Source organism: Scylla paramamosain, chromosome 38, assembly GCF_035594125.1.
Source record: "Scylla paramamosain isolate STU-SP2022 chromosome 38, ASM3559412v1, whole genome shotgun sequence".
In the NCBI taxonomy this organism is placed as follows: Eukaryota; Metazoa; Arthropoda; class Malacostraca; order Decapoda; family Portunidae; genus Scylla; species Scylla paramamosain.
The window spans coordinates 8,934,205-8,958,734 of NC_087188.1; the positions used below are offsets into that span (position 1 = coordinate 8,934,205).

The 24,530-nt window shown below is 38.6% G+C and overlaps 1 protein-coding gene and 1 long non-coding RNA gene across 5 annotated transcripts in view; one reads left to right on the plus strand and one right to left on the minus strand.

The window, feature by feature from the left end:
• The first annotated feature begins 5,098 nt into the window (after positions 1 to 5,098).
• LOC135091722 (titin homolog) lies at positions 5,099 to 20,268 on the plus strand. Of its 4 annotated transcripts, none has more exons than XM_063989630.1 (16): positions 5,099 to 5,258; positions 5,999 to 6,156; positions 7,740 to 7,864; positions 8,495 to 8,573; positions 9,907 to 9,989; positions 10,178 to 10,296; positions 11,364 to 11,462; positions 11,902 to 11,932; positions 14,516 to 14,564; positions 15,329 to 15,521; positions 15,862 to 16,011; positions 16,531 to 16,707; positions 17,284 to 17,363; positions 17,471 to 17,547; positions 17,974 to 18,321; positions 19,143 to 20,268. In XM_063989630.1, exons 2-16 carry the CDS (start codon positions 6,020 to 6,022, stop codon positions 19,229 to 19,231), a joined length of 1,836 nt encoding a protein of 611 aa, XP_063845700.1. In that variant the 5' UTR covers positions 5,099 to 5,258; positions 5,999 to 6,019; the 3' UTR covers positions 19,232 to 20,268. The 4 variants fall into 4 exon arrangements, with proteins under 4 accessions (XP_063845700.1, XP_063845699.1, XP_063845698.1 ...); XM_063989629.1 differs by lacking the exon at positions 5,099 to 5,258 and adding an exon at positions 5,310 to 5,462; XM_063989628.1 differs by lacking the exon at positions 5,099 to 5,258 and adding an exon at positions 5,312 to 5,470.
• An 827-nt stretch (positions 20,269 to 21,095) lies between these two features.
• The window catches only part of LOC135091723 (uncharacterized), a 7,637-nt gene continuing 4,202 nt past the window's right edge, over positions 21,096 to 24,530 (minus strand). Inside the window, exons 2-3 of the long non-coding RNA XR_010262606.1 lie at positions 23,213 to 23,393; positions 21,096 to 22,062 (exon numbers count right to left, since the gene is read on the minus strand). This is a non-coding gene — a long non-coding RNA (uncharacterized LOC135091723). The remainder of the gene's footprint in view (positions 22,063 to 23,212; positions 23,394 to 24,530) is intronic.

The following is a 24,530-nucleotide window of genomic DNA, read 5'->3' on the forward strand; positions in this document are numbered from 1 at the left end:
AGTGCTAGTTTGCGTGTGCGTGTGTGTGCGTGGGTGGATGTGGACGTGCGTGGGCCAGTGGGGTGTGTTGAACCAAGAAAAAGAGTAACGCGTGATCAAACCGGCGTAAGAAATTAAAAAGAGGAAGAAATTGGGAGAGAAAATGAAAAGATGAAGAAATAAGATCAAAATAAGAGAGAGAGAGAGAGAGAGAGAGAGAGAGAGAGAGAGAGAGAGAGAGAGAGAGAGATAGTAAAAGAGAGAAAGAGCGTGGGAGGAGAATGGTGGTGCCTGAAACAAGTGGGCGGCGAGATCCAGTCTTATCCATGTGACGCTTTGAGTTACTGTGGCGCAGAAATGGAAAAAAAAAAAAAAAAGCTACATTTTATTAGATGATTAACACGAGGAAAGAATTCTCACGTAAAAAATAATGAGTAAATAAGTCAGTTATGTAATAAACTTATCAATTATTAAAACAGCTAATATTTATAAACATGACAGTATAGGCAGTCTCACACTTACGAGTAGCTGTAATGACTGATTGATTGATTGGGAGAGAGAGAGAGAGAGAGAGAGAGAGAGAGAGAGAGAGAGAGAGAGAGAGAGAGAGAGAGAGAGCGCCGCTACATCGTGCTCTTATGCCGCTCAGCAAACTAATAGATGAATAGATTAGTCATTAAGTGTGTGTGTGTGTGTGTGTGTGTGTGTGTGTGTGTGTGTGTGTATAAGTGACACCGCTGCTTTCGCTAAATAAAATAAAAGGAAACAGAACCAAACTATCAAATCAAATAGCAAATACGAGTAGCATAAAAATATGGATTATTAAAGAGTGATGTGTGCAGCCAAGGAACTTACAGAGTAATAGCAGATGATGTATTAACTATTGCAATATACTGCAGGACTTTGATATGTTTTGTTTGTGGGTTATATTAATCATACTTCAAAATGTAGTATGAATATGAATAAAACGATTTTTTTTTTTATGTAGGAAGGACACTGGCCAAGGACAACAAAAATCCAATAAAAAAATATGCCCACTGAAATGCCAGTCCCATAAAAGGGTCAAAGCAGTGGTCAAAAATTGATGAATAAGTGTCTTGAAACCTCCCTCTTGAAGGAATTCAAGTCATAGGAAGGTGGAAATACAGAAGCAGGCAGGCAGTTCCAGAGTTTACCAGAGAAAGGGATGAGTGACTGAGAATACTGGTTAACTCTTGCATCAGAGAGGTGGACAGAATAGGGGTGAGAGAAAGAAGAAAGTCTTGTGCAGCGAGGCCGCGGGAGGAGGGGAGGCATGCAGTTAGCAAGATCAGAAGAGCAGTTAGCATGAAAATAGCGGTAGAAGACAGCTAGATATGCAACATTGCGGCGGTGAGAGAGAGGCAGAAGACAGTCAGTTAGAGGAGAGGAGTTGATGAGACGAAAAGCTTTTGATTCCACCCTGTCTAGAAGAGAATACCATTCTCTATGTATTATTTTTCCTTGTAAAGGAAAAGCTGGGGACAATTAATTCTTAAAATAAGTATTGTTCAATATTTTTTTATTGAAGGTATTAAAATTAAACAAAATAACATCATCTAATGGTTGATTAAGAGAAAGTTTGGAAATATCATGAATAGCTGAGTTACCCATTAACATCCACCTACCTCTGTGTGTGTGTGTGTGTGTGTGTGTGTGTGTGTGTGTTGTCACATTTGAGTTAAGAACCATCCTATACTACGTTATCAGTTTGCAGAGGAATGTAGTTTAACACCTGTACAGAAGTGTACTTAAACGATACTTAGAGCAAATGAGAGTGAACTACTTAGTGTGTGTGTGTGTGTGTGTGTGTGTGTGTACTGCAGAGCAGTGGTGCGCACGCTCCCAGTAGGTCATGACGTGTCTATGACATGTGTGTGAAGTGAAGCTTTATCAGCCAGTGATAATTAACCTCTGGGTGTCTGGCCAGTGCTAACACGGCACCATTGTGTGGGCAGGCGGGACACACAAGCTGGAGTCAGTTTGTCCCTGGCTGTCATGGCCAGCGGATGGAGTGTGAATATTTATCACTGGAATGATCTTACTGCAATGTTACGTTTACAAGACAACACAGCGGTACATTTCATACAGTTCATGTGTTCATACGGCTTATTACCGCAGTCTGCGCAGCGTCTGAAGTGTGGCAGGCCTTGTAAGTACAGTATATATATATATATATATATATATATATATATATATATATATATATATATATATATATATATATATATATATATATATATATATATATAATGATAAGGTTAGGTAGGTTGTGTTGGTTAATGTCCTTAGTCTGGGTTAGTTTACGTTAGGCTGCCCTTAAACACACACACACACACACACACACACACACACACACACACAGGCAGCGAATAGGAAAGAGAAAGGCTGAGTTGGGTGGCACGGACAAGGAGGAGGAGGAGCAGGTGGGGGTGGGAAGGGAAGGGGGGTGATCTACATATCTTGAAGTAGCGCGCGCACACACACACACACACACACACACACACAGCCAAAAATGATCCTAGAAAATAGATAAATAACCTCAAAATAACCCTAATTAATAAGTGAGGAGGGAGCAGTGGCCATCTTTGTTTTCAGCTGAGGTCCCTCAGCCGCCATGATGGTTTATCAGTCTCGGCCGATTCCAATATTTTTATTTTATTAACTTATATATTTTTTACTTTTTAAGTAGGTTTTTTTTATGGTTTAAAAATATTTAGTGATGTTTTGAGTGTTTTACGTATATATGATAAGGAAAATATGTTGATTATGAGGTTGTTTATTTCTGTTTAACAGTCGTTTTTGTCAGTGATTTTTTTTTTTTAATATCGTTATACTAAAATTTACATTTGACCCTGTAGTTAATATTTTGTATCGAAAAATCGTTCACGGCTTTTAATTTTATTTATTTATTTATTTTTATTCCCGTTGAATTAAATATGGACATTTAGTGATTTATGGGCATGTTAAAAGTCGAAAACATAAAGTTTTGTAATTCTCTGTTTCTTTATTTCAGCTTCTAGCTAACGTTTGATTGTAAGAATACTTCAGTTGTCTGTATGTTTTTTTTTTTTTTTCAATTCCTGATAAAACAGATTTGTGGACTAGAATTTTTTTTTTATCGTGTTTGTTCAACAAATTTTCAATTAATTCTTTTAAAACATCTTTATTATTACTGACGTTCGATATATTTTTATATTCCCGATATAAGTTAAAAGTGCATGGCGTTTCAAAATATACAGGGCATTCCAGCCTACCTCCATTTTTTCGAGGGGTTAATTTCAAATTGGAACCCAGTATGTATATAAACGTGAAGTCATCAGTTAACGAAACCCGCTACATCCCTTCATTGCAGTCTCTATCCGTTAATGTTTAGTATGTGTGTGTGTGTGTGTGTGTGTGTGTGTGTGTGTGTCGCCCCTCCACTTCCTCCCCAACCTGCTCTTCTCTGCACCGTCCTCCTCTCCCCTTTACCTCTCTTTCTTTCCTCCTCCCTCCTGCCTGTGTGTGTGTGTGTGTGTGTGTGTGTGTGTGTGTGTGTGTGTGTGTGTGGAGGGGGGGGGGGATATTGCAGTGTAACTGTACTCATAATCGAATCCAACTCTTCTGCTAAAGAGGAGGGAAAGGAGAAAGAAATGAAGTGTGTGTGTGTATGTGTGTGTGTGTGTCTGTGTGTGTGTGTGTGTGTGTGTGTGTGTAGCGCAGTGTGTCTGTGTGTGTGTGTTGCAATGGAACGGTATTCATAATCGAACCCAACTCTGCTGGTACTGCTACTACTATTATCTACTTCCCCTACCACTACTAGTGCTACTACTACTACTACTACTACTACTACTACTACTACTACTACTACTACTACTACTACTACTGCCTCAAAAATTCTACTATTCCTCCATCCATCAACTGAACACAACCTTCCAGACAATCATCCCTTCCTCTTCAGTGACACTCAGCTCTTCCCCTTCTCCACATTGAACATCTTTGGTCTGTCCTTTACTTGTAATTTAAATTGCAAACTTCACATTTCATCTCTTGCTAAAACACTTTCTGTGATGTTAAGCATTCTGAGTCGTCTCCGGCAGTTTTTATCACACCTCCAGCTGCTAACCTTACAGGGGTTTTATCTGTCCATGTCTCTATCTATCTTTCTATCTATCTGTTTGTCTGTCAGCCTCTTTCTCCTCAAACTGATTGTTTTCAGCCTCTCTCTCTCTCTCTCTCTCTCTCTCTCTCTCTCTCTCTCTCTCTCTCTCTCTCTCTCTCTCTCTCTCTCTCTCTCTCTTAATAATTTACTTATTTTACTTATTTACTCATTTCTTGTCTTTCCTTCTTGATTTATCAAGTGTACGGAGTAGGTAGTTTTGGAGTGATCTGATGCGTCTCTAAGGACCGTATAACGTATTGTTTTACCACATGGTTACCACGAAGCAGTGTTCTTTTGTTAATTCTTATTCTTTGTCCGATGAAGTATTAATTCTTATTCTTTGTCCAATGAAGTTATCTTTTTAGTTTTATTGATGGGCGGAAGTTTGTGTGACAAGGTGAGGTGGAATAAACTCTCTAGTAATACTCCAGTATAAGAATTAATGTTTTACGTGATCGGCGGCCGGATGCTATGCCTTGGATTTACCAAAGATATGAATCCCTTTATTCTTTCACATAAAAAAAAGAAAAATAATAATAAAATAGACCTTTGAAGAATATTTGTTTCATTATCTCGTCACGCTTACCAAACAGTGTTCGAAAATCAGTCATTCATTCAGTTTATTAATTGACAATTCTGTCAGGGTATTATACCCTATCTCAAACATCCTCCCTCTGTCAGGGAGTTGACCAAGTTGACTCCTGCCTGGTCTGCTGGCAGGAGCTATCCCTCCCTCCCCCTTTAAAATTTAATTTCTCATAAACTGTTAGACAAAAACAAGAAATAATAAATAGGTAAATTAACTGAAAATAAACAAGGAGGATGGTCGCTACACAAACGCCATATTTATTTTATTTATTATTTTTTTTTTCAATATACCGGAGCTTAGCTGCACCGTCTAACGCTCTACCATAATCCCTCAGAGCACAGGAATATGAACTACCTTCTGTCTTCTCTTAAAAAACAAAGGACTGAGTGTGAGCGTAAACATCTACCAGGGAAAGCGGAGCCCAATGTGGCCTAAGCGAGCCGCAAGCGACGCAGCCGTGACGTCACTGCAACTCCTCTATACTAGGCACAGATTCCTTGTTCAGATTAAAATTGGCTCCCAGTACAGGCAAGTGCCGCTGCTTAATTTGTGATAAAATGAAGAGTAATGTGCAAGCGTCATACATTCCTTGTCCATTCCTTGTTGGCCGGCGACCGTGGCGGCGCCTGGCGGGACTCTTAGTAATGAAATTTCCCGCCTCTTTCTCGGCTTCAGCACACTTACGACGTCCATGCTTCTTGCCCTCCAGTCTGTCTCCAGTAACTTGAGATTGTGAGTAGGTATGTTCCTTTCTTTTCGCTCATTTGACGTATGCAACGGTGGGGGCAGCTGGTGGCTGAGTATTGCCCAGAGAAAGTGGATGAGAAAAAAAGGGAAGCTGCAAGAAACCATCAGGCATACACGTGACAGAAAGGTCTCCCTTTAACGCGAAAATTGTTGCAGACTGATTTTTATGAGTATGAGGGCAACCACCGTATAAGTAACTACCCTACACGTTCCCGTCACGCCAATTTGGTTGTGACTAGGTATACCTCGTTACTTGGGAGGGGTATGACCTTGTTACCTTCTCTCCCTCAGCATTTGTTTATACTTCTATTGTGTGTATTACTCTTGTTTGGGCGTGCTTTATTCTTATCCATTGTTTTGTAACCTGAAATGAATCAAGGTGTCATAAATAGTCAACAGGGAGCCTTAAGAAATTATTAGCTAAGTGTGAATAGGAAGGACAAATTGATACAGGGACTGCCACATGTAGGCCTTATTGCAGTTTTTCTTATGTTCTCACGTTGTTACACCATCCCTTACAGAGGAACCCTGCAGCCCTAGCCATGGCTCATGACGCCTTATTTGACATGAAGAACCCTGCCATGACCCTGGTGTGGAGGACAGCCTTTGACCCCAAAATGAAGAGAGAGAAAATCAGGAAGAATAGAGAGGTCCGCACTGTGAAAGTTGACAAGATTTGGTAAGGGAAGCACCTGTATTTTGATTAATCTGGTTTACTTTCAGTGCCTCTTAAGGGAGCATCATAAAAACAGGTAAATTTATACTTTATACCAGTCCTTCCTTACACTGGTGATTATACTTCTGGGTTGTTTTTACAAAATTCACACGAATTTGAGGCTTATATCTGTTGGAAATGCCTAATTTTCCTGTTCCTTTCCCCCCCCTTCGACCCACAGGCAGGAAAGATTGGAAAAACAGGATTCCTGACAGAAGAATGAGGCTGAAATCTGATTAATCATAAAAACAACCCAGAAAAAGTGAAATCGTAAGAAAACGTCAAATCTGATCAAATCTTAGTAACCTAACCAAACCTAACTAACGTAACCAAACCTAACTAATCTAACCTAACCTAGTAATGTGCATATCTTAATAATTTTCATTATTGCTGGAGTCATCGGCTGGAGGTAAAGGAACTTGGGCTGGCAAAACCTGTGATTTCTTAGAAATTTCAATGAGGTCATGTTATCTTTGTAGAACAGCTTAATTATATGTGGAGTAGGAGTGCACCCCACATAGCTCAACCATCATGTAAACTAATATTCAAAATCTGCCTCCACATAGGGTGGCATTTGTGCTTGTGCAGCATAGGAGGTGATTGCACATGATTGGTTATCAAGTAATAAATGTGATTGGAGCATTCAGTATTAGTGTTGAAGATCAGTAGGTGGCAGCAGTGTTGACTGTGAAGAGATGCAAACTGAAAAGGTCTGCCATGACAACCCATCCTTGTGGGCCAAATAATAACTGAAAAATTCCTAGTTTGAATTAGCTTCTGACGGAAAGACTATATAAGAAATATGTCTCACCAAAGTCTCGGTTATTGTAAAAACTGGTCAAAAAAGCTGAGGTAAGTGACTGGGTATTATAAACTCCAATGATACCAAAACTAATCTAAAGGATAGCATAATGGGGAATGGCTGGGAATTAAATCCTTGGCAGGACACCCATACTCTAACAACCAGGATCATCAAGGCTCTAGTGGATTTGTGCTTGGCTTTGAGTCTCCTGCTGCTACTACCTTTTCTTGACGCTTTCTTGAGAGTGTGGCCATGACAGAAGTGTTTTTCTTGCTTTATACTTTGGGCTTGAGTAGCATGTATTGTGAAATGCTGTGTGATCTGAGGTAATAGCATATCGGGTTTTAACTGATGCCTAAAATCGCAAATTCTCTCTCTCTCTCTCTCTCTCTCTCTCTCTCTCTCTCTCTCTCTCTCTCTCTCTCTCTCTCTCTCTCTCTCTCTCTCTCTCTCTCTCTCTCTCTCTCTCTCTCTCTCTCTCTCTCTCTCTCTCTCTCTCTCTCTCTCAAGGAATTTTTGGTTGTTGCATGTGGAATTGTAATATAAAATTTGTTTTTAAGTTCTGCATTGTTTTTATTGCTTGTTGCATGGGAGATGGGTTGATGTAATAGGCTAAATACACTAAAGCATTATTTATTAATTGCCTGGGGTACATTGATATGTGAATGTGTGTGTTACATGTGTTGGTAGAGGAGCACATTGGAGGACCTTCATTCTAAGGTGATTTCTGTCCTGCGCTATCCAGTGACAACCTTAAGCAAGTGATTGGTGACCAGGGGACGAAGCTGGACAGTCGGACTTTCTTTAAGACAAGCATGATATTGAGTGGTGCTCAGAGGATCCATAGCATGCAGGCAGATCTCCTCCTGGGTGAGATGACTGTGGAATATCTAATGTTTGTATTGTTCTTAGGAAATGTACAGAAAGGAGAATGAGTCTTTTTATATATATACATTCCTGAAAGAGGCATATGTTAAGAGAGGACCTGATAGAGGTGTTTTAAGTGGTATAGGGGATATAACAAGGATGGTATAAGCAACATTCTCAGGGTCAATAATTAAGATAGAACAAGAAATAATGGGTACAAGCTTGAGAAGTTATCTTTTAAAAAAAGTAAGGAAAGCATTGGTTTTCAAAAACAATAGTAAATGGATGTAATAGATTCAGTAATCAGATTGTTAGTGCTAAGTCATCAGCAAGCTTTGGAAGATGGGACAAATTTATAGATGAGAATGATAGTAGAAATAAACAGCCATGTTTTATGCAGGGACTGCCATGGGTAGGCTTGATGGCTTCTAGCAGCTTCCCTTATTTCCTTATGTTATGTTCTTAGCAGTTAAGTAAATACTGGCACACACACACACACACACACACACACACACACACACACACACACACACACACACACACACACACACACACACACACACACACACACACACACACACACACACACATTAAAGTAATAGTAAGAAGGAATGGGTATGTGCACATTTTCAGATGATACCAAAAAACTACTAAATACCATGAAGAAAGAGAGAAAAGTTATGCAAAAGTTTGACTCAGTGCTGGATTGCCGGTATGTTAAGTGACTCACCTCAGCATTAGTATGTAGCATGCATGTACAGCTGCCCAAAGAAATGATGTCATTCTGCAAAATGTTGCAGACAAAAGTAGTATCAGATATACCTCCACTTTTCATATGCCCAGTCCTCAGTCTTTGAACTCTTGATATTATGAGTCCATATGATAATTTGTTCAATTTATACCTGGCTTGATACTCACTGGACTCAATGACATCACTGTTTTTGAGCAGAAGTACTTTTGTGTGTCTTGCATGATATGTCTGACTGTCCCTTTTATTTTGCTGCCTGCATGTTGTGCCCCCCCTTCAGAGTGTAATGGAAACAAAAATTGGGTCCGTACTCAGAAACTTTGTTTTCTCACGACAACTATTTCCCAAGGCCACAGAGATGATTAGGTGTGTTTTTCCTGTTAATAATATAAAAAATCTTTTGTTACTAGAACTGTAAAAACATCCTTAAAAATCTATGTAACTTCAACTAGAGCCTTTTGAAAGCATTTGAGATGCAGACAAGTATTTCAGCATATGGACTTTAATCTGAAGGCAGATTTAAATTAGTCATGAGTTATCTTTGCCAGGAACTGAGCCCTGACAGGATGTTCATGGAGTAAAACTTGATCTAGCATGTTATCAGTCAGGTAGGTCATCAATAAGGTCCAGTAAATTTTGATCAGGGTTATATGTTCATTCGCAATAGACTAGTATATAGACTAGTATATTGAAGTTTATTTCATTTTTTGTGGATTATATGTTTTGATAGTTGGAATTACTTGCATTTTGAGTATCTGCTTGTTGAGTGGGAACTTTCATATTGGCTGCTTACATGTTGATGTGTCTAGGTAGAGATTCTTTAGGTCATGTTAGTGCATGTGTTAATAGACTGCTTGGTAAGTGTGGTGGTTTCATAGAGAAAATGTATGTTATATGTCCAGTTATGCAATTTTAATTTTTTTTTCTCCAACACACTAAATGCCAGCATATTTGTATGATCTTCATTGAATTTAAGAAAGGCTGTCTTCTTCCCCAAAACAGAGGTAGTCAAGACAAGATTCCTGGCTTTCACATTCACACTCATTCACACCACTTTCTTATCTATCTTCTTAGCCTCTGACAGATAAAAAAAAAGTTTGCTGCTCTCACTCCCTGAAAGTAATTTAGTTTAGCTACTTATATTTCCATTGTAGTGGATTGTAAAAGTAGCCCTTTGCGTATATACCTAGTTGTGACATACGGGAGAGGAGCTGAGCTCATACTGTCCCGTCTCCATAACTGTGATGTGTATATGCAGAGATGTGGTGCATATCAGTAGTTTCTCTGCTACCCACAGACCCAGCCATGCCAAGACAGTGAGGCTGCCCTCTCTGGACATCACTGCCTCCCCACAGACCTTGCGCCGTCCCAAAGCCACCAGTGAGATTTCTTACATGTCCCTTATGATAACAAGTGCACCATTCTGTGGAGACAATCTTAGGAAACCAGTTTGAATTGTATAAAATCTGAACAAGACTTGTGATGTTTGCAGAAGTTCTTGAGCTAGGAAGCCAGTTTGAAATGCTGCAGTAGTATAAAACTTGAAAAAAGACTCATGTTGTTTCCAGAGGTGCTTGACTTAGACTGGCATACCCTGGATTGTGACATCGATTGGACTTCAGGGCCTCCCCGGGCACGTATGCAGGACATTACCTTGCCAGATGACGATGTGCCCTACAGCCCTCAGGTACTCACTCTTGGATGGTAATGCTGGCTTGAGAACTGTGAGGCTCTTCTTGTAAATAGTTTATTAATTCAAGGGAATCTTCTTTTCTTTTAGCCATTTCCCTAGAGTGAGAGGTTGGCACCATGTATGAATCTCCTCCAGTTGTTTCTATCTCTTGCATCTTCCTCTGTGACTCCCACCCTTTGAATTCTACTATAATTCCATCCCTCTATCTCACTCTGTCTTCCCCTTGATCCTCCCTCAACTGGTTATCTCCTGGCTCTTTTTGATTGGTTCCTGGTCTTCTCTTACTATGTTACTAAACCATTTAATTTTTTATCTTATTACTTCCATAATGCATTTTACTTCTGCTCTCCTCACTTCTTCATTTCATAGATGTTTACTAAATAGCCACTTCAGATACATAATTCAGGTTTTGTACTGAAATAGTTTTGAATTGAAAGTTAATATTTGATATAGTGTTTTCTCATCATCCTTAATATGGCTAATGGAACATCATATTTTTAAGCTTGGAAAATAGGATAAAAATAGATTTTTTTGTAGATATAGTGGCAGTGACAGTTGCCATGATGATTGTTAGTTGTGTGTCAATCAGAATTATAAGATACATGATTATCATTGTACGTTGTCTCCTTTGGAATGTTATGGAAGCACTGAGAAATTTATCTGAGGGTGGAATATATTGGCTGAGATATTCACTCCTATTCTGAAGTGTGTTGCTCTCTCATCACAACTATTTTCAAAGACCACAGAGATGATTAGCTAGGTTCTCAAGAGAGTTTCTCCTGTTGCTGTAGAAATTTTGTTAATCTGTCTCTAAAATCTTTAAAAAATCTTTATAAACTTGCATAGCTTCAACTAGAACCTTTTGAAAGTAGTGTAGGTGATGTGCAGAAGTGTTTCAGAATATGATCCAGTGTTGCTGGACTTACATTAAACCTTGGCAAGATGCTAAAATAAACATGCAAGATTGATATTACTACTCTGGATGTATGTGATTGCCAAGGCCCTAGTAAGTTCAGGTCAACTTTGAGTGTCCCGTCACTACAAGAGTTTTTCTTACTCAGTTCATGGCTGAACTGGAGCATCTGCGTGCTCAGGAGGCTAACCTGGAGGGCCCCACCTTGTTGGACTGGGAAATGAATGGCTTCCAGGCTGATGAAGAGGTGAGTGTGCACTAATGTGGTTTCACTTGTAGGAGCCACACACTGACTGACCAAGTTACATGTGTAAGGAGCATCCATACCTTTAAAGATTAACTTTAAAAGACAAGACATTACAAGCTTGACTCAATCCTGCTAAAATACAATTAAGTAAGAACTGTCATCTGTATTATTATATATAAACTAATACACTGCATTGTATCAAGAGGTCCATAAGATTGAGAAGAACTGGGGATGTGATAGGTGAAGGTAGTGATAACTAATAACACTGCTTAGTATGAAGAGGTCCATATAGATTGAAAAGAACTGGGGATATGATAGGTGAAGGTAGTGGTCAGATACTGCTTTTTGTTGGAAATATTTTGTATATGACCACTACTGTAAGTAACTGCATACATGCCTGTTTTCATTAATTTGCTATGTATGGCTTGATTTATTTTAGAAGTCAGGGGAGGCAGCAGCTGTTGACACCTGTAAGTTTGTAATAGTTGTTTTTATTCTTAGTTTGTGCTGTTTTGTCTAGGCTTGTTAATAATGTCTCGTGTGTTCAGGGACTGCCACATGTAGCCTGATGGCTTCTTGCAACTTCCCTCATTTTCTTATGTACTTATGTCTCAGCTGAACTTCTGATGATATTGAATATGATAACAAAAGTATTTTGGTCAAGTAGTTTTTTTTATATAGATTAACTGCACTCTAATACAACTACATAAGCTGAATTTTTAAGTGGTTTTGAATGCTTATAGTATGACTCGTGTATTACTTTACTTAAATAGTTATGGACTTGTTGAGTGAAAATGTAAATGTTGTGATTGAGATGTTGCTCAGTTCCTCTAGCTACTGGGTATAAATGCTTAAGTAAATTTTTAAATCTAATTAATGAATAATGTAAATACAGAAAATCTATCTGATACATCACCAGCAAAACAACAAGTATTACACAATCATTTGTTACCTTCCCAGTTATAAGAAGTACAAGATATCATCATCAATCAATATCCAAGGATTACTGTAATCTTTGTACACAGAACATACACAACATAATTTTAATCATCAATAAATTCTTCAATCTTGGTACACAGATAATGTCTGTGCTACAGTTATTTACACTATCACCATTCAGTAAAGAAATGCACATGATGTCACAGAACAATAATTAACATAAAAATTTTGTCATAAAAGTACATACAATATCAGCATCACATTTATTCAGTTAAAATTCAGTAAGGAAAGCACACGCCACAACACAACTCCATTCAATGCAAAACATAAACAGCATGTGCATGTATCAGAATAATAAACTTCACATTCTGCTGATATTATTCCTCCTACCTAATCATGAGATAATTGATTTCAAGACTGCATTACAACTTATAAGTTCCAGTTTAGGTCCATTTTGCCTGCAGCCACCCTCAGGCAAGGATTTTCTCATCTTTGGTCTCTCTCTGATACTCTGCTCTCTGCTACTGACTTCTTCCTCAGTTACATCACCTGATATACACATTCTACACTATATTTTTCCCTCAAAAAAAGTAAGGTTGAATTTTTAATATATTTCCCATTTTATCTCGACAGGGCAGAGTGAGAGGTGGTGGTGATGTAGGCATGGGTATATGTTCCAACAAGTCATCTCACTTTTCCCTGCACATAGTGTTCCCTCCCATGACCTGTGTGTGGCTTTTCTGCCTGGGTATCTACTTCCCTTCACCCCTCTTCTTGGGCTGTCTGCACCCTGGTGGTTTATGACTCTTCTGTTGTTGTGTGACTGCCCTTGTCCCTTCACACCTTGTTGATAAACAAACTCTATCTGGTATTGGCTCTTCTTTTTTTTCTATTTCTCTTCTTCCTAGTTTTTTTTCCTGAGTCATTTTTCTTCTCTTGTTTTCTTCTTATTTAATTTTCTTAATTTCTTTTTCTTGTCATGTAATGTAGGTTTACCTCATGAATACATGTATTAATAGTTTTGAATTACCATATAACTCCTGATGTTGTCTGTGGCATCTTTCAAAATTATACGCAAATCATGCACCAGCATTGAAGGAAAGCCGTAACCATCAAAGAGTTAATCATTTAATAATTATAGATAAAAGAGGCAAACACAACAAAAGATTTATAACTGACAGACTGTTTAGCTTGATTATCAGCTGGAGTTTAGGTGTTATTCTTATGAGTCTTCAGTAATTCAGTCTCCTTTCAGCATTTGTTTGTGCTTCAGAAATTCAGCTTAATTCCTTGTAAAAAGGGAAGAGTATTAGATATGTTCTTACTTAACATTGTTTGTTTGTATTTAATTTCCATTCTGTGCTACTTTGTATTTGTGGTACTTGTGAAGTTTTATGTCTGTTTTGTGTGTCCACTTGTTTGCATATGTGTGTATTTGTTTGATATTCCATTTCATATTGGGTTTTGTCTTGTATGTACATATTGCATGTGAATTTAATGTGTATTTTGAGAAACCTAAATCTGTATTTGTACACATTTCATATTTTAGTATTAAGTGACTACTTGATACTTCAAAGTGTAGTATAAGTTTGATATACTATGTACTCAAGAGGTGGAGGGTCTCAGTGTGTGAATGATGTGTGTATGAGTGTATGGTGCTTTGTGGGCCACTCTGTGGGATTGCTGGCCTGCTGTACAGACAGATGAATAGACTCGAGAGAAGGGCTGAGTCACTATATCTGATGGTCATTATAGTGAGAGCTTTTAGCAAACTTGAGATATTGTATATGGTGAATTACTTGGTAATATGATTGAAACAGTGGTAACTCTTGGTGGTAAGAGCATGAAAGGATGCAGAAAGATAAAAACGACATCCACCACCCATATCTCCTGCCCAGTGACATATTTGTGTCTGCATGTCACCTAAATATTAACAACATTTGACTCCTAACTAGTATTTTCTTTCATAAGTTTTAAATTAAATGAGTAACTTAAATTTTAGCAGCTTGTTTGATCCACGACTAGTATTTTTTTCATGAGTTGTAATAAAGGAGTAACTTGGGTAAAGCTCTGTCCTCAACTGCAGGAATGACTTACAATTCTTTCATCAACAGTACTAACAGCAGTGCCAGAGGAGGAGCAGCAGCAGCCAGTATTGCCCACGTGAGTATTGAATTTGAGTGAGTGAGTAATGCAGTATGTAAGTCTGTGGTTATGTGACTGCTTTCCCATCTTCATTATTGTCACTTTCCTCTGAACCTACACTACATTTTATATTTACCTATTTGTATTTTTAGGTGATTAATTCAAACTCATTATGTTCTATTTTTTAATTAATTAATTTATTTTTTATTTTTACAGTTAAATCATCATATATTCATAGATTTTTTAATGTTTGCACAGACACACCACTTCCTTTCTTAATGCATTACTGTTTATTGATATGTTGCTGTAATTAAAAATTGCACTTCTGCACATTCTTATCTCTTTTCTTGGTGAGTTTCTTTTTGTGTCCTGTTAACATTGGCTTTCCTTGTTCATGTAAGTTCTCAACATTTACATTTTCTTTTTTTATTGCATGTTTGTGATATCCTTTTGTGTGTGTGTGTGTGTGTGTGTGTGTGTGTGTGTGTGTGTGTGTGTGTGTGTGTGTGTGTGTGTGTGTGTGTGTGTGTGTGTTTCTTACCTAATTGTATTTTTACAGGATTCAGTCGAGCTTGTAATGTCCTGTCTTAATGTGTCACACTTATCTCTGAAGCTATGAATGCTCCTTGCACATACAACTTCATCAGCCAGTTAATTCCATTGCCTGATTGCTCTGTCAGGATAACTATTATTTATTCATCTTTATTCATCTTTTTGATACAATTTCCTACTGTGTCCTCTGTGTTTGTTTGTTTAAACTTTTGATGATAATTTCTGTTCAGGATGATGGTTGAAGCACCTGTAGAGGCTGCCACACTAGAAGAGCCTGCAGCCCCCACTGTGATGATAACTGATGAAGCACCAGAAGAAGCTGCCACACAGGAAAAGCTTGAGGTCCCCACTGCCCCACAGCCTGAAGACTTGCAGCATTCTGAACAGCCTACTGAGCCTTCCCAACCTGAGCAGCCCTCACAGGTTGTAATAGTCAAATAGAGGGAAGTCCAGAGACAAATAATCTATCTAGTGATGTTTTTCTTTTGTAATCTTCCTTTAAATCTGTGTGTATTATGGTGTTCTGTTGGATTATTTTTGTGGCATGTGTCCCTTTGCATAAACTCTTCTTGAATGTGTAAGTTAGCAGTTATGTGTGGTAAAAGTATGCCAAGACTTTGGAAACACAATTGCAAACAGTCTTTCTCTACACAAATGCATAGAAGAGCAGTGCAAGTATTTATCCACCTGTGTTTTGATATGTACACTTAAGCCTAATAATGGAGGAACAAATGCAACTTTTGATCATATTTTTGTGCTTCAGATTGAGCTTGAATCTCTGGAAGGAAGTGACAGACAGCTCCCAGCCCCCAGAGTGAGGCAAGCAAGACCCACAATAGATCCCGTGTGTATCTTGTCCAGGGATGTCATGCGAATGCAGATAAAGGAATACATTGACACCATGAGGACTCAGGTAATTGCTTTCTACTGCTTCATGTTATGTGACTGATCCCTTTAAATGAGGGCAAGACTATTCTCTCTTCTCCATCTAGGGCCAATGGGCTGAGAGTGGTGTGAATAAGTGTGAATGTTATAGTTGTGTGCATCGTCTTAGCTACTCTTCTTTTTGGGGAGACAGCTGTAGTATATGTATGTACAAGTATTGTTAAATTATTCTTGATTTTTTAATTGAAATACTGTGTGTTATTCGTATATCTTCAGATCTGATTTCTGTGTATGAAAAGACATATGGAAGAATTCGACTTATTTACTTGTCAATCCATCGTTCTATTGAAATGTTTTTTTTCTCGCTTTCTCCTGACTACACTCCTTATCTTCTCATATCTGTCAGTGTGTATTTCATGTTATATTCCACACACTCCTGATTGTACTCTATCCTCTCATATTTGTGTGTCACTGTTACATTCCACAGACCCCTGACTCTACTCCTTATCCTCTCATGTTTATATCAATGTGCATCACATGTCCACAGACATCATTAGGAGACACGGCTGACCTAGGAAAGTTGCATCAAGCCAGGAGAGACTTCTTTCCCACCAAGCCAGTGCACCGGAGGGTCATAGCAGATGTCCTGGTGAACCTCTTCCGTCCCTGTGAGGGGGAGGCGATGTTTGCTGAGCCAGAGTCACCCCTCCATCAAGGTGCTGAGGTTGGTGCCGTGGTTAGGTGTCATTCTCATGTAGGGATCTTCACTGTGAGCATAAGAAAATAATGGTGCAGGAAGCCATCAGGCCTATACATGTCAGTCCCTGTATAAAACATATTTACATATTTCCACCTATCATTCCTATACATAAATTTTTCTAATCTTTTAAAGCTTCCTAATGATTCGGTACTAACAATCTCAATAATGAGTTTGTTCCATTCATCTACCATTTTATTTGAGAACCATTTCCTTCAAGTCTTTTAAATCTAACTTATCAAGTTTGAACCCATTATTTCTTGTTCTTTTGTGGTTGCTGATCCCAGGAATTTGTCTTATGTCGCTCTTGTTACATCCCCTTAATATGTGGAATCAGTCATCATTATGATTTCTTGTTACTTGTGTTTCTTGTTAATCAGGTGGAGTGGAATGATTAGAAATATTTATTGCATGGCATGGCACTGCAACAACTATTACTCTATTAAGGTCTTGTATTTTACTGTGATCTACTGTATAAGAAATAAGAAACATTCTTTGTTCTGAACTGTTTTTTATTTTGTATATTTTATTTATTTTTTCTAGGAATTTGTACGTGATGCATCCCACAGTGAAGTGAAAGATCTGTCATCAATTCTTAGCGTTCATCAGGACACTACCGAGAGGTGGGTTGCTTGTACACATGCTTGCTTGAGGGTATTGTTACTTCATGGGCAACTAACTGTACATAATTTTTTTACACGTGTGATGTATTTCTTTCTTTTTGCAATAGTTCCCGTTCCAAGACACTCCTTGAGGCACCATCAGGATTGTTTGAGGAGGTGCCCTCCCAGCTGCAGCCCATTGAAGGTATGCTTAATTTCCTGCTCAACTTTCTTATTCTCCATTCCATTGTTTGCCTGTTGTGGTTTATGGCTCATTAAATTATAGAATGTGATTGGTGAAACATTATCATTGTCTTTAGTGTTTTTGTTGTGAGCAGTAAGCATGGATTCATATATATATTCTGTATTTCCTGCAGTAAGCATGGATTCATATATATATTCTGTATTTCCTCCTTCCTTTGATTTGAACTTTTCAAGAGGGAGGTTTTAAGACATGTTTTATTCTTTCCTGCACTTTTTGTTACCATTGGCCAGTGCCCCTTAAAAAAAAAAACACCACATACTTCATCATTTATTGCCATGTTATAATGAATTTGAAAATTTCTTCCCATGGTCAGTCAGATAAATTCAACATGTTCCAGTCTCATTCAGCTTCCCTCGCTCCCCTCAGAACTTGAGTCTCCAATGCCACCACCATCACCAAGAGAAGCATCCTCAGCAAGAAAGAAGCCAGGGTCATCACCAACAAAAAAAAGAAAAAGACCCTCAGCAACAGAAATGCCAGAATTAGAACAAGAGATGCCTCCTGTTGAAGAACCAGTGCAAAAGATGGCTACTGCTGAGGAAAGAGCTGAGTTGTCAATCTCATCATCATCTAAAGACAGCATGACTAAGATTGATGAGATGACTGAAATTATTTTGGATTTCTTGGAGCGTCAACCAGAGGTGCTCTTCAGTGACTTGCTGGTGGAAGACGCAGGAGATAGAGAAGCAGCTGCAGTGTTTTCACATGTATTGTGTGAGTGGCCACTGACAGTTAACATTAACCTGTCCACACTTTTTACTTTTTTGTGACGGTTTTTAATCTTTTACATTGTGAAAAGAAATGTGTTTTTGATTATTTCTCTATGTTGTATTGTTAATTTCATTCAATTCAGTTGAGATTAATCATGACATTTACTAGTATGGTACTCCTCATTAACTGACTCATATTCATAAAAATCTTCCCAGGGAGATGACCACAAGAGAAGACTATCCATGTATTCCTGTCCTCCTTGCAATTCCTTCCTTGCATGCTCTAATTCTCTCATTCTCCTTAGGGTGTGTCCACATGGTTGAACATGGTCTATCGGACAAACATTGTTACCATATCGCAAGGCAGAGCGGGATGACATCATGTGTTGAAATGAGGGAAGTTGATATGGCAACAAAGTGGTACCAGATGAAGTTGTATACCATAGTTTCTGCACCAGCAACAACCACCTGTCCAAACTAACACTTACTTACCTGTGTTACCAGCGGACATCAGCTTCGAAGATTGTCTGCCAGTCTTTGCCTGGTGAATTGAGTAGAAAGTATGGTTTACAACTTCATCTGGTACCACTGTTTGTTACCATATATAAACTTCCTTTGTTTCAATGCTTATGACATCATCCTGCTGCTCCTTGTGATACGGTAACAGTGGGTGTCCGACGGACAATATTTGACCATGTGGATTCACACCATATACCTCATGTACTTATGATAATATGCACACTTGCAAGTCATCTCACTGCCAATTCATGTGCCCAAGCCATGGAAAAAAGATCTTATTAATTGTGCTTTGCTTTCTTTTTGCAGTAATGTTCAAGAATGGCCTGCTAGATTTGCATCAGGAAAGTGGCTTTGGACCCATCTCTGTCAGTCTTCCCTCAGCTGACCAGGAGTGAAGGGAATGCTGTCCAGTGTGCATGGGGAAGAGTGCCTTCAGAATGTTGTGTTTCAGAGGATTATTTTTTTATATTTGCTTGAATTTCAGATGGTTATTTTTTATACATGCTTGATGTGTTATTGGTTATGTTACACAGTAAGGAGATTTGCTTTTTGTTAGAAGTGAGGATGCTTGCATCATTTGCATATGGGCCAAGGAGATTTGTTTCTTGTCAGCTAGAAGTGAGGATGCTTATTTGCATATGGACTATCTTGGTAAGCCTTCCCTAACCCAGCCAAGCAAGAGTAATGGGAATGCTGATAGAAATGCCAGGGATGATGATTGCCTTCTTAATGTTGTGTGTGTTCCAGAGGGATTAGTTTTTTTTATACATGCTTGAATTTATGGGTTGTGTTACATACAATAAGGAAAAGAAACGACTGACAAATCATTGAAAATAGGAGTGAGGATTTTTTTTTAATGAAAAAATTTTATATAAAGCATTTTTTATATGCTCATTTATTTAAGATTTGTCAGGAATGGGGGATGTGCATGGGTAAAAAAAAATATAATACATACACTTCGAGGCATTACTGTCAACTAACCACCAGCTTCTTAAATTTGTTTCTTGCCTGGTGTGGGATATGTGGAGGGGATGTTTGCATTTGCATGTAGAGAGACCTTTGGAGCTTTCCCTGAGCTTTTTGCCTGGGGATGTGAATTTGCATATAGAACTTTAGAGCTTTCTCACCCAAGATAGCTTATATTGTCTTGCCCGGGAGGAGTGCCTTCAGAATGTTTTGGATGAAGATTATCTTCATACTCAAAGCATTAGATCATATGTGAAATGTTATTGTTAACTTACCTTTTGTTATATCCATACAGACAATGTTTATTATATAGGCAATAGCTTTCTTTATTGGATGATATATGGAGAATTTATTGCTTTTTTCTGGATATACGATTTTAATTGAATATAGCTTTGACATATAGCTGATGACTTTGGAGCTTTGACATTTGTACAGAAAAGCGCAAGTAAATTTCTTATTTGCCAAATATGATATTTGCTATATAAAAAGTACATACAAGATATATGCAAAAATTATTGAGGACATTTGTGCAAGACATTTGCATATATAAAAAGTACATACAAGATATATGCAAAAATTATTGATGACATCTGTTGCACAAGAGATTTAAGAGGATATATATTTGCAAAAATTATTGACATTTGCACAAGAGATTTAAGAGGATATGTATTAGAAACTTGAGTTTGTATGCGTTTGTATGTATCATATAGGATTATTGAATCTCTACGGTTTGCATTATATAGGATTATTGAATCTCTCTACATTAGCTGTAGCTAATGTGAAGGAAGCAAATTTTTGAAATCTGGTTTTGAAATCTTGATATTTATTTGAATTGGAGATGAAATCTAATCCAATCATTAATGTCTAATCTTAAATTCAACAAAATATCTCAATATCTCCTGAATTTACGTTCAAACAGTTTTATATCCTGAATATAATTTGAATAGGTAATTTGAAAAAAAAGTTCAGGATATAAAAAAGTATACAAGACAAAACCCAATTTTTTTTTTTTTTTTTTTTATATACCTTGCACACTAGAGAAAAACCACCCACCCCCGCTGGAAACTGCCATTTAAATACCTCAAAGTGTCTCCGGAGAACAGAGGAGGGGGGGAGAAAAAAAAATTGGAGTCCTGTGGACTCTTACAACAACACTGATGCTTCAACCAGTGACCAACCAAATCTGACGACAATTTTATTTGGACTACATATACACACATGGTTGCGTGTGGACAGAGGACGAAGGAGATTCCTGTCCAAGGCTTTTTAAACTCCCGACAAGCATATGGGTCTGAAAAAAAAAAAAAAAAAAAAAAATCGCACCGTGAAGATTTCCATATCCCAAAACCCAAACCACAAAGACCAGAGCCTCAAACAAATTTCGAAATATAAGGATTCCAAATCCTGTAACTACTTCAATAAAGAAGTGAAAAACATTTCCCGAATTTTTCTATAAACGCATGCATGGTTAGCGTTTTTTATTGTACTTTAGTTGAATAAACCAAATGCTTCCAAAATACACGAATCTGGGAGTTTCTTCACCAAAGACCATAAAAAAATTAAAACCAAGCTAGTAGATACTGGAAGCTTCTTACAAACTGGACACCGGGAACTGTTTGCAGTAAGCCACATGCAGCTCGCAGGGACTTCACTTTTCTCACTGGAGAGACAGCCTCGCTTTAAGTCAACATTCTGCGACTAGCTCACAATGCTCAATCGATGACATTCACAGCCCGCACACTTCAGTCACCATGTAACTTCGCGAAACGCTTAAGTTATGAGAACATAGAACAAGCATTCGGACTGATTAAGTTATTTTTTTTGAAAGATTCTCCCACGATTCCAGTGACAATTCATAATCTATTACACACCACCAATAACTCCCATTTTTTTTGAAAGATTCTCCCACGATTCCAGTGACAATTCATAATCTATTACACACCACCAATAACTCCCACAACTTCCAAACTATATATATTTACTCTAGCCTTTGAAAACATTACTAATGAAATCTTGAAAACATTACTGATGAAATCTTATCAAAACTACCAGGAGCGGCACTTAACTTTGCAGACAATGATGGGCGAGTACGACTGATGTTTAGCTTCACGAGACTCGCTGACTCGAGACAACCACCGCTACTCTACCAAGTCTACACAGCGGCCCGCACGCTCTCACTCGCGGCTTGTTCTAAATCGGCCATCTCTCGCACATGGTCTTCACTTTCCGGTGACATCCTGTAATAGATCCCGGTCACATCCTGTAATAGAAGCAAGCAATTTCCACACAATTTCACTTCAATATAACAAATATACCACAAACAAATAAGCTAAACCCTTACAAAACTAAAAATATGGAAACAAACCATTGTCAAACTTCACTATACGCATGTACGTCACAATTTACCGCTACGCATATACTTCACAATTTACAGCCATGTTTGATTCGCCATTAATTTTGGTGCGTCTTTTCGTCACTAGAGCTAGGGTAACAAGGATTCCACATCAATCACTACTGTTACAAGCACGAGTAGAAGTTGGTTGACTAGGAATGTGTTGTGTACCCTTTCTTGTAGCACAAGGTAGTGAAACTAAACCACTACTTGAAGCGGGCATAGCGCGTGCAACTTATCTAGGACAGTGATACCGCTTGGGTTAAGCATGTTGCAGTACAGTTAACGTAACATGTACAAGCTAATGGACAATAAGAAATCAAAGTTCACGAAACATGCACAAGTTGATGAATAATAAATTATTGTAACAAACAAGTAAATAAAGGAAAACAAGTATATACCTAAAATACAACAAATATAAGGACCTTAGGCGTGTACGTAATGAAGAACGAGTGTACACGTGTTGGTGTTTGTATTCGTGTTCCGCCACTTCTATTAACTCACGACAATGTCACCGAATCCAGACAGCAGGAGGGAGGATGGTTCGAACTGCGAGAAGCGAGTGAGACTGACGAGGTGTGGAGGAGAAATTCAATCGTCAGCTCGGTTAGCTTGATCGAGACGCGATTCGAGACATTAGTAAAGCTTTGCCTTTATGATATCGTTATGGTGTGGTCAAGGCGGTATTAGAAACGGATGGTTGATTGGAGAGATTAGTGGCTGGCGAGGCGGGTACGCGGGCTGTAATACTATCAATAATGTACAACAAAAACGTTATGCTTTTAAAGACTGTCCACACGTGAGAATACGCGTTCACACGTGAGAATACGCACGTGAAAATACGCTTTAGAATATTTGAAAAGTCGCTTGTTTAAGGTTGCAGGATTCCAGTGATACTTCCAACATTTATTCAGCACCATCTAAAACAAACCACCAATAAAAATAAAGTACCCTTGAAAAAACAATGAACGAGTCTTACATCACCATCATGCTTTATAATACCTGACGGAGGACTTACCTGGACAGAGACCGAAGGAGGAATGAGGGGCCTCCACGCATCCCAAGGACGGACGTGGCCTCTGTTTGGCTTCATCGGCTTGCCAGGATTCACTTCTGACCCGAGGCTCCGAGACAGTGACCACCACCACCACCATCACCACTATCACGTCTCACACTGCCTCGTCTGGTTCCCCACAACACTGATGGGATTAATTACTATCAAAGTATTCAAGACTCGATAGTAGTGATGGTTAAATATATACACACTACACAATCAATAATAAAGGCACCTGCAAAAATAGGGGTAAATTTGTGTAGCAATGTGATTTAAAATACGTGGAGGAGGATCAATTGCAAGTTAAGATAATTCTATTGATAGTTCAACATGGCTACTGCATCACTAATTTCAACTGCGCCTGTACAAGCCATCCTAAATCTATGTAGCCTTAGGACGGGATAACTCTCTCTCTCTCTCTCTCTCTCTCTCTCTCTCTCTCTCTCTCTCTCTCTCTCTCTCTCTCTCTCTCTTTCTGGGTACCTACTTCCTTTCTTCCCTTTCCATCTTTCTTTTTATCTCTGGTTTCCTTACCCCCTTTCTTTATCCTTTCTGCCTATCTTCTTTCCTTTCTTTCCTCCTTTCCTTCCTCCTCCTTGTGTTTCAATATCCTGGTACTTGTCAGGCGTTTCTCTCTCTCTTCCTCTCTCTCTCTCTCTCTCTCTCTCTCTCTCTCTCTTTCTTCCTGCGTAAATAGGGAAACAAGATTTGAAACCCGGTCCAAAAGCATTACAAAGCTCTTACTGTCTGGCTTGAATGGTACTTTAAATAGAGTTTGATTTCTTAAATAAAGTCTGAAGTCGGATTCGGAGTGGTTGTTCCGTTTTGGAAGTCGGAGAATGGACTGGAGGAGGAGGAGGAGGAGGAGGAGGGAGAACAGAATAGGTGAAGTGGGGAAAGACTCGACAAATAAAGCGTAGGGAAGGACGAGATAAATTTTGGACGTTGTGTATGAGTAACCTTGAGTTGAAATGGAAGAAAGGAGGAGGAGGAGGACGAAAGAAGCAAACTGGCACAAAGAAAGAGAAGGAGAAGGAGGAAGAATGGAGAGGAAAACTGGTATGGAAATGAGGAAGAAGAATAGGCGGAGGAGGGAAAAGAGGAGCAGAAGGAATATGAAAGAGAAAACGAGGAAAATAGCGGGGGATAAAAGAGAAGCATAGAAGCAGAAAGGAGGAAAACGAGTGAATTACAGAGAGAGAGAGAGAGAGAGAGAGAGAGAGAGAGAGAGAGAGAGAGAGAGAGAGAGGAATAAGAATGACAAATACCCATAAGAAGTAAC

Excerpts from the sequence above, each read along its gene's own strand:
- LOC135091722 (XM_063989630.1), top strand. The coding sequence starts at position 6,020 with ATGGCTCATGACGCCTTATTTGACATGAAGAACCCTGCCATGACCCTG. Across the intron at positions 8,574-9,906 it reads GACTCAGTGCTGGATTGCCG|ACCCAGCCATGCCAAGACAG; the intron begins GTATGTTAAGTG and ends TGCTACCCACAG. Across the intron at positions 16,708-17,283 it reads CCCTCCATCAAGGTGCTGAG|GAATTTGTACGTGATGCATC; the intron begins GTTGGTGCCGTG and ends TATTTTTTCTAG.